Source organism: Notothenia coriiceps, unplaced genomic scaffold (assembly GCF_000735185.1).
Source record: "Notothenia coriiceps isolate Sejong01 unplaced genomic scaffold, NC01 NC01_scaffold00037244, whole genome shotgun sequence".
In the NCBI taxonomy this organism is placed as follows: Eukaryota; Metazoa; Chordata; class Actinopteri; order Perciformes; family Nototheniidae; genus Notothenia; species Notothenia coriiceps.
Genome location: NW_011369945.1, coordinates 15,031,287 through 15,041,010, shown reverse-complemented (window position 1 = coordinate 15,041,010; position 9,724 = coordinate 15,031,287). Strand labels below are relative to the sequence as shown.

The following is a 9,724-nucleotide window of genomic DNA, read 5'->3' as shown; positions in this document are numbered from 1 at the left end:
AACATTACCCTACCCGTCAACCTAACACTAAACCTAACCTACCCTATCCTAACCTATCACCCGATACTGACTGGTTTTCGGGACCCCCCCAGACCCCCCACATAACAGAAAACTGCACGTTTCAGAGTGGCCTTTTATTGTGGCCAGCCTAAGGCACACCTGTGCAATAATCATGCTGTCTAATCAGCATCTTGATATGCCACACCTGTGAGGTGGGATGGATTATCTCGGCAAAGGAGAAGTGCTCACTATCACAGATTTTTTCAGGTTTGTGAACAATATTTGAGAGAAATGGTTATTTTGTGTATATAGAAAATGTTTTAGATCTTTGAGTTCATCTCATGAAAAATGGGAGCAAAAACAAAAGTGTTGCGTTTATATTTTTGTTCAGTGTAAATATAGCTGAGGGGATGTTCACTTCTTCCACTCTTTGTTTATTCATTTTAAATTAATTAAAAGTAATACAAGTTAGTTGTCAAATAATAAAACAAAACTGAATAATTAGGACTACACTACTGTGGCTTTTCATTTCTTCCCACTGCATTTTGGAACTGAAATATTTCCATGCTTTTATGTTCAAAAAGTGATTTATTTTTCCCATACTGCCTGTGCTGCAACACCTCTTTGGTGATTGGTCAACAGCTTTTAGAGATGTCCCACCCCTTAGCCTATCACGTACAATTTGGTGTAACTCTAGCCAGGAGCCACAGGAAGGGGGAATAACCCAAAAAGCATAATAGGGCCCATTTAATTCGGTTTTTTATAGCAAGTTTGCATGTTTTTCTTATTCGTTTAGCTCAGTTATGTATTTTAACATGTTCAAACACATCTTAATGTAATATATAACTCTTAATGTTGTAAAATGTTTAAAGTAGATTTATTCTGAGTTGAATTTGAAGTCCCAGCACAACAGCAAGATGTAAAAAATGTCCCCAAGTGTAACTTCACTTACATCATCTGAGTCTGAACTGAGGTAACCTCTCCTGCAAGAGTAACTTGGCGAGTATTCGCAGCCATTCATGAGGACCTTGTTGTGTTCAAGACATGCTGCAGGAGTGAGAAAAAAAAAACCTTTTCAATGTATTGTCTTTCTCTAGCATATACACATCAAAGGGGGGGATAAATTGGAGATGCTTAAGACACTTACAAAGGTTCATGTCAGTGCAGTTGGAGAACTGTGAATGAAACAGAATTAACATGTAAACTGCATCTGCCTACACTGTGCACAGTTCCCATATATCCCTCTATCAGGAGACATTAGAAGCTTGTTAGAAGCGATAGTTAGAAGCTTGATACAGCAGATGGTTCCAGAATCAGTTCACATTTTCTTAATTGTCCAGCAGATTTTTATTGTTTAAATGATTTTAATTTGTGTAGGTTCCACAGACTGTAGTTACAAACTCTACCATCTGGTGGCAATAAAGGGCCACTAACTAAGCACACTCACATGTATGAGGTCACTGTCCTCCACTTCCATACACTGAGAGTCAGGGACAGTTCTGATAGTGAAGGAAAAATATAACAAAAACATAAAAACAAAGTACATCACATATCAATGATAAAAGATGTTTGATATGGTTAATGTGTGAAGACGTACTGTGAGGATTCGGCTGGTGTTTCGTCTTCCAGATAAATCTTTGATGGACCTCTCCCGTAATGAGCAGCTGGAATGAAATATCACGTTAACCTCAACAAGAAAGCCATTACTTTTCTTATGCTGCATTTTAATTTGACCATGGTTATGTACTTTTATCGTTTGCTTTATCTATTTAATGTCAGCCTAATTTAAGGACAAAAAAAAGATTTCTGATTCTGATGACATGTACGTTTTAAGAAGTGTTTAGCTTCTTCTTCACATTCTTCAGTACTGAAGCCTCTGAAGACCTCTCCCTCAAATTGCTGCTCAGTTTCTGATTGGTTGAGGGTGAAGTCCAACATGGCCTCCTCGCCCTCTGGTTGGCTAAGGGAGAAGGAGACATCACGTCTTGCTTGGTCCATCGCCTCTGTGTTGCTGGGATAATAAACATGTGCTTTGAGTGCTACAAAATGTCAGAATTTTAAATAGTTTGTCAACTTGTAGTATAGTTCTCACTCTGGCTTTGGACTTCCAAACAGGACTTCTGCAGCTGTGGGGGTTTTCAACTGGTAGAGAGGGGTCTTTGATCCACAGGACCACGAGATACTGTTCTCCATTACTCTTGGCAGGGAGAAAGGCTGAAACTAGCAGAAATAAATTGTATATTAAGTAGCATCCTGTCAGGAAGGCACTGTCATGCTGTGTCTAAGATACTACTGCTGACACTTGGAGAAGTAGATCCAGCATCATTTAATTAAGTAGTATAGTTTGTTGCATTTTGTTCAATGTCAGGCAGTCAATCCAAAGCCTATTAAGCTCCATGTGGAGTTAAAGGATCACATGTCTATGTAATAAAAGCAACTGTAACCATGACCTATTGTGATGACATTTAATGTGAGACATAAAGTATATATATTTTTAAAGAATATTCTCTTTTCCTTACCTTGGTCTGCTTCAGCCCTGAGGTGTCCCATGGTGGGGGGGAGCAGTGGGGAAGCTGCATCTGGCTTCTCTGCTGGAGGTTCATCTGCAGGGGGAATAAACCTGAGCAGACAGTTTGATAAGACCTAAGTTGACTGATATGCACAGTTAATATCATGTCATTTAATTCATTCAAATATTGTTTTATAAAATAAACTGCAACACCACCTTGGCCTGAAGAAGCTGAGGAAGTGGAGAAGGGGCTGAGGGGGTCGGTGATGGGTGGAAGATAGTCAGATGCACTGTTGTCTGAGTAAGCTGACTCCAGCACTGGTGACAACTGGGGATAGAGCAGTAAATAACGTTTTACGCCAGAGGGTCCATCTATGATTACATTTAACCCCACCTGCATGTTTTTGGACTGTGGAGAAAACCAAACCAAGCAAAGTCAACACAGTGGGGCTTATGCTGTTTCGCAACAGTGCAATCACATTACCTTTTCTAGAGCTAAGAAATTGCAACATGAATAGCTGGAGAGTGACTAACCTGCCGACACTTGAAGCCTTGTGGAATAACATGCTTTCTTTTCCTAATTCCTTGAACACTAGACATTGACACAGAATATAAACAATGAATGTTGATAACAACTGACTGTATACAGATAGAAACCACAGATTGGACTTTTAATTCACATGCCATGAAGTTGGACTGGGACAGTTTCTATAACTTGTAAAATGTGCTGTAAGGACCTTTTATTCTATATTGATCTGGGTGATGCGAACAAAATGATATGTAACCAGGTCTACCTGTACTCAGGTTGGCCCTCGACAAGACTCAGCTGTGAAGGAGAGCCAGGGCTCATTGGGAGAACCAGCAGCTCATTTCTCCTATGCTTGGATCCTCCTTTATAGCTGCCAAGAACCGCCACTTTTGGAGGATCTGAAAAACACATGATCTACTTACATCCTTTTCCATACGGACTGATGAACATAGGCATTGGTAGATAGATATAACTTTAGTCATATGTTCTGTATATACATATATATAAGCCACATATTTGCAGAAGGGTTATTTGGTGTTTAATCATTTGGGAAAAACGTATACTGCATTTCTCAATTAACCCTTTGCTAATACAGTTTGTTACAATGTCTGGTAGTTTTCGGACATTAAATAGGTTTGACATAAACACTAAAGGAGAGGATGGGGTTACACTTCATTATTTTCTCTTGAACTTGTGTTATATTTTCTCACTTTTAGCCTAGTTTGAGTTTTGGTAACTGTAATTATTTACTTACATAGTTGCTACTTCTCACCTGTAATTTCTTTCTTTGAAGCAATCTGGTTGACGATAAATAATGTCACCAGGTCCATGCTCCCAGCACTAGTTCCTTTTGGAGATGCAGGTAGAGCCATTCCCAAGTTTTTCAACTTCTGTTGCATTTTCCTCTTTTCAAAAAACTCCTGAGTAAAAGAGCAAACCAAGAACATCACTGTAGACTAAGACAAAGTTTAAAACTGTTGTCTAGTGTAGTCATGGAATTTGTATTTAGCTGTCTCCAGTGTTGGAAGAAGTACTCAGAACCTTTACTTAAGTAAAAGTACTAATACTATGATCTTAAAATACTCCACTACAAGTCAAATCCTGATTCAAAAATATCATACATGTAAAAGTATTAGCATCAAAATGTACTTTGAGTACAAAAGTTAAAATTACTCATTCTGCACAATTGCTAATTTCAGAATTACATAAAGTACAGTTGTATTATCAGCTAAATGTCTTTTGAGTATCAAAAGTACTTTTTATGCAGACTAGACCGTTTCACAGTGTTATAATATTATCCTGTGTTTACTTGTAAGAGCATTTTATTATTGTTTATGTGGGCAAAATGTAGATATGTAAAGTACTGTGTAGAGAATAGTAGTACAGTTGTATATAATATGCATTATACCATATCTATCAAGTGTTGTTATATACAAATAAACAAATAAATGTAGTGGAGTTAAAACTACAACATTTGCCTTTGGAATGTAAAGGAGTAGAAGTATAAAGTGGAATTAAATTAAACTAGTATAAATATGCTTTAAAAAAGCACTTCAGTACAATACTTGAGTCAATGCACTTAGTTACTTTCCACTACTGGCTGTCTCACCCTCTGCTTTTTTGCATCATTCTTCACAACAACCCTGCTCCTGCAATAAGAATTGTTACAACGTTAGCGTTACCTAGCTAACGTTTACATTAGCACGAACATTAATGGTATTAGACTGAACATTTCCCCCTCTCTTACCTTGAGCCCCCGACCCAATTCATTTTCAACAGCTGTATCTATCAAAAAACGAACAGTGAAACAATAAACACTATACTAATGCCAGTGTAAAAGTTCACATTGGTAAAGCTACGTTAGCTAGCAAAATGTGTGTTGCTAGGTAGAGATGTAACGTTCGACTAATTAAGTAGGTAGATTTGCACGAGGAACAAAAACTATACTGTCACGCGCCACTTAAAACATCCTTATGAAAAGGTGTAATAATTCCTTGCCCACTTTTGTTGAATTGGTAAGCGGTGTATTTTGCGTACAGCGTTATATTTTTCTGAATAACGTTACACAATGCCTGTCCCATGACATTGTTTACCATCAAACAAGGATACAGCCATACAGTAGAAACGGTACAGACTGTACAGACTACTTTGTTACGTCCAGTGACGCAAGTTGCAACCAATCGTCTTCTGCCGCTGGGGGCTTGACCAATAATAAAGGAACTGCAAACGCTTAGGGCGGAAATAAGGAGCGTCAAGTCACTGAGAAAAACTACAGTTATTCAGGAAGTTAAGCAAATTCTTGTTAGAAGCCACGCAGTTGAATCAGAGTTGTATGACATTGTACTTTAGAGGAAGTTGACCGTCAGCTTTTATTTTGAAAACGGTACACCGGAAGTACATTGCAGTTGGTCCCGCTTTCTTCTCAGTGGTAGAACAAGAGCAGGATGTAGCGGTACATGAGTCGGGCTCGCTTTACATCAATCCAACCACAAGAAGACCTTCTCTCTACTTATGTCGACGCGGTGAGTCGGGTTTTGGGGGATGGGTGTTGCAAGGATTGTACGAAGAGACGACTAACGTTAGAAAAATGTCCAACATCCTCGATGCGGCGTCCAAAATAAAGTGGGACCGTACGGCTGCGGCGAAGAGAGCCGTGTTTCTTGCAGCTGCTGCTTACGGTGTCAAAACACTGTACCCCATCATCTGCAGGCAGCTCAGAAAAAACAAAGAAAACAGGAATAATCGCCGGGGATCAAAGGCGGAAAACGGTGCTACATGTGTGGGAAAAACACAGATATGTACTGCGGGGCCGAAGAATTCATCCCCTGGAGTAAATGCTGAATTTTTTAGGCAGATCCTCGAACTTGGTAAAATCCTCTTCCCCAAGCTTGTGTCCAAAGAGCTCGTCTTGCTCTCCTTGCACTCGGTGGCGCTGATATCCAGGACGTTTTTGTCTATTTACGTGGCTACATTGGACGGGAAGATAGTTAAAACGATAGTGGAGAAGGAACCTAAGAGCTTTATCTTCCAGCTGATGAAATGGCTCCTCATTGCAATCCCGGCCACGTTCGTCAACAGCGTTATCCGGTTCCTGGAGTGCAAGCTGGCTTTGGCCTTCCGCACCCGGCTGGTGAACCATGCATACCGGACCTACTTCACCGATCAGACCTACTACAGAGTCAGCAACATGGACGGGAGACTCGCCAACCCGGACCAGTCTCTCACTGAGGACGTCATGATGTTTTCCCAATCCGTGGCTCACCTCTATTCTAACCTCACCAAGCCAATTCTGGACGTGATGCTGACCTCCTACACCCTGATCCAGACCGCCAGATCCAGGGGGGCCAACGCCAGTGGGCCCACCCTGCTGGCCGGCCTGGTGGTCTTTGTCACGGCTAAGGTGCTCCGGGCCTGCTCTCCCAAATTTGGCAAGCTGGTGGCCGAGGAGGCTCACAGGAAGGGCTACCTGCGCTATGTGCACTCCAGGATCATTGCTAATGCGGAGGAGATAGCTTTCTACAGGGGACACAAGGTATGCAGGGCTGGATCTGCAGTTGCATTTGTTTTGGCAGGCTTGCACATTATTACAAACGAAATATTGGTGGTTATTACATTTTGAGACTAGAAACACATCCACAATAGTACATCCATATGCTCTATTAATAGACCATGGGTTAGTATGCCATATGGTCTAAATGTCCATCATAGTTAGTCTACACACCTTTATCAAACAAATATTAACTTCAACTCTCTTTTATTTACCCTCAGTCATATCTTTGGCCCTTTTACAAGTATTGTCCACCTACATAAGATAAGTGATTATCTTGATAGCCAACATCAAGTAACAAAGTTCATAACTCCATCCTATTATTATATTTACACCTAGTGGACCTCAATCTATATAGGTTCAGATGAAGATAAACTGAAAGGTCCCGCCCCCAGTATTATTTCATCACAGTAATGCAGGGAGTGATTAAATATTGTGAGATTTTGACCTCTGCAGGTGGAGATGCGTCAGCTGCAGAAGTGCTACCGAGCTCTGGCCGACCAGATGAACCTGATCCTGTCCAAGCGTCTGTGGTACATCATGATCGAGCAGTTCCTCATGAAGTATGTGTGGAGCGCCTGTGGACTCGTCATGGTTGCCGTGCCGATCATCACGGCCACCGGCTTCGCTGATAACAGTAAGGATGCCCTAATGTGCCCCAAACCAAACAGAGGGAATACAAATGTTTGTCCAGTGCCTAGTTTGTAGTGCCACTATTTTACTCTTTGGTGGAAACACATTTTCCATTAGCACCTCCAAACCAACAGCTACTGCTTCCTCCTCAAGCAGAGGGCTGATTAGCATGTGTGAGAACAGAAGCAGCCTCCCACACCTCCCCGATGACATTTCATCTGAGTCCCTTTGTTTGCCGACGAGCACTACTGCTGTGTTGTGGTGTCACCGCTGATTTAAATAACAAATCTCCATGGCATCCCAATGCTCGTAGGTGTGAGAGAATCCAGAGAGAGCAAATGGGAAGTTGATTTCTTTTGTTGCTTATTTTAAGATATTTCTAGTGTTTCTCACACCTTGAATTTTGTCCTTTTTTAGAAACAGCAGACGGACGGACACACACGATGGTGAGCGAGAGGACAGAGGCCTTCACCACCGCCCGTAACCTCTTGGCCTCAGGGGCCGACGCCATCGAGAGGATCATGTCGTCCTACAAAGAGGTGAGGACGCTGCAGGCTGATTTTAATGAAGCTCTGCTGGAGTGCAGTGTCTTTGTTCTTCTAGTTAATTCAATGTGGGCTTTCTCCACTTCTTCTAAAAAGGTTTTCCTTGCACCCCTCTTCTCACTTCAAAATAAAGCATGTGTGTTCTTCCTGGAAATATCAATACAAAAGTGCTACAACAACTAAATTGATTGACACATATAGGGCATGAAGTCTTTAATACAAGCCATGAACAGTTTATAATAATCTTGCCCTGCCCCTTGCAATGAAGACAGGTGCAGAATCTTTGTTTGCCTTTTGGCGTTTCAACCCTCCTTTTGAATGTAGCTGTTCAAAAACAAACAATGTATAACCTTTCCTTAGTTTCTTTAATGTCAGCGTTTGCAGCTTCACTCCGTTTGATCTCATTGTGAATGCAATATCTATGAGTTGTGGGCTTTAGATCAGACAAAACAAGGCATTTGAAGGCCTCAACCGCAAGGCCAAGCGATAAGTCAAATAAATAGTTTTCAGATTAAACAACTATCAACTAATTGCTGCCCTTTATCCAGTTCTTGCACAGTGAAGTCCCAGATCCTTCTCACTACTGTAATTTGTGTGAGCTAGGACATTTTTATATTAATAATTTGAACGGCTAGAGGTGGAGATATTCACATGATAAACAGCTGTTTAATCATGGGTGGTTGGGTCACTTCACTGGCCTAGGTTTAAATGGAAAGTGGTCGAGTAGATGTGTGGGCGGTGGACGGATGAATGCACAGATTTGCATTCTGTTTATCCATCTCCCTACTTTCAACTTGTAAGCACAGGAATTTATTTAAGGTCTGACGGAAAAAAAGTCAAGTGTATAAAAGGCTTTATTCATCAAGGGCAAAATCACTGATCTCTACTGCATTTTAATCCCGAAAAATAGCAAGACCCATTCATGCTTTCTGCATTATGAGGTCTGCAAGAGGATTTGATTGCACTTGATGGTGAAGCCGTCTGCTGTTACTGCTTTAACTCATAAGCAGCCATTTCCATACTAACATACAGTAGCCTATATGTTATTTGAGCAAGGTGGATCGTGCATAGCATTTCTGTCTCTACTTGTGAAGAGGAGGAATCAAAACTCTGTTAAATATGCTAGTGACTGCTTCCTCAAGCATGAGTCACTATTCTCAAAAACTTCCCATTGTACCACTTCACTCCTACGAGAATGTGCAGGGCCAGACACACACACAGCCACATTTTACAAACACACAGAAGACTCAAACTGCTGTTAGATCTTAGGAAACAGGAGCAGCTTGCAAGAGAATCATTTGTAATGTGCAAACCTGTGGCAGAGGAGATTGTCACGACTGTAATTACTTTGGAAATTTCTTGCGTAAAGCACACCGCTGGAGGGTTCAAGTTTTAACATGCACACAGCATGCAGTGTCACATGTGCAGCAGCAAGTCCCTGCATGCAAGGCCTAGAGTTGAGCGTGTGCAACTACAGGCAGCAGGCCAGTGATGGATGTACTTCCTTCTCATGCCTCCAAACGCTGACTCGTGACATCACGGTATGTGTGTTTGTTTAATATGTGAGTGGTCAAACAGGCCTATGGCATGTACCGGCGTATCCCAGTATGTTAATCATCTTGTTTACTCAGATTAGCCTTTCCTTATGTTCTTTAAAAGTGTGTTTTATCCCAATCTGGAAGTAAGCTCTAGCTATTAGCTTCTGGGGGCTATGTTTTTTTCTTTTTACAGCATTAGTTGTTGTCAATAAACATGTGCAAAGTGGGTCTCAAAGTCCAATATTTATCTGGAGATTTAATGCAATATCTCCATCAAAGCTTTGAACAACACTTATGCTGCATAAGCCACACAAACTTTTTATATCTACTGATTCCTCAAGGTGTGTGTGTGTGTGTGTGTGTGTGTGTGTGTGTGTGTTCTATACTTGTATATGTATGCTATACGTAAGTTAGTTACGGTAC

General features: G+C 41.1%; 2 protein-coding genes across 4 annotated transcripts in view; one reads left to right on the top strand and one right to left on the bottom strand.

The window, feature by feature from the left end:
- The window catches only part of redic1 (regulator of DNA class I crossover intermediates 1), a 9,471-nt gene extending 4,236 nt beyond the window's left edge, over positions 1-5,235 (bottom strand). The window contains exons 1-13 of one of the 3 annotated variants that reach the window (XM_010793688.1): positions 4,786-5,235; positions 4,648-4,687; positions 3,811-3,958; positions 3,304-3,436; positions 3,044-3,101; positions 2,726-2,837; positions 2,520-2,620; positions 2,093-2,214; positions 1,827-2,011; positions 1,598-1,664; positions 1,448-1,499; positions 1,148-1,175; positions 953-1,047 (exon numbers count right to left, since the gene is read on the bottom strand). In XM_010793688.1, coding sequence (XP_010791990.1) covers positions 953-1,047; positions 1,148-1,175; positions 1,448-1,499; positions 1,598-1,664; positions 1,827-2,011; positions 2,093-2,214; positions 2,520-2,620; positions 2,726-2,837; positions 3,044-3,101; positions 3,304-3,436; positions 3,811-3,958; positions 4,648-4,687; positions 4,786-4,808 — 1,164 coding nt within the window. In that variant the 5' untranslated portion in view covers positions 4,809-5,235. Of the gene's footprint in view, positions 1-952; positions 1,048-1,147; positions 1,176-1,447; positions 1,500-1,597; positions 1,665-1,826; positions 2,012-2,092; positions 2,221-2,519; positions 2,621-2,725; positions 2,838-3,043; positions 3,102-3,303; positions 3,437-3,810; positions 3,959-4,647; positions 4,688-4,785 lie in introns of all 3 variants that reach the window. The other 2 variants (XM_010793687.1, XM_010793689.1) reach the window with 2 other exon arrangements.
- A 217-nt stretch (positions 5,236-5,452) lies between these two features.
- LOC104964809 (ATP-binding cassette sub-family D member 2) overlaps positions 5,453-9,724 on the top strand; it is a 17,455-nt gene continuing 13,183 nt past the window's right edge. The window contains exons 1-3 of the mRNA XM_010793686.1: positions 5,453-6,570; positions 7,042-7,222; positions 7,636-7,757. Of these exons, the coding sequence (XP_010791988.1) occupies positions 5,626-6,570; positions 7,042-7,222; positions 7,636-7,757 (1,248 nt within the window). The 5' untranslated portion in view covers positions 5,453-5,625. The remainder of the gene's footprint in view (positions 6,571-7,041; positions 7,223-7,635; positions 7,758-9,724) is intronic.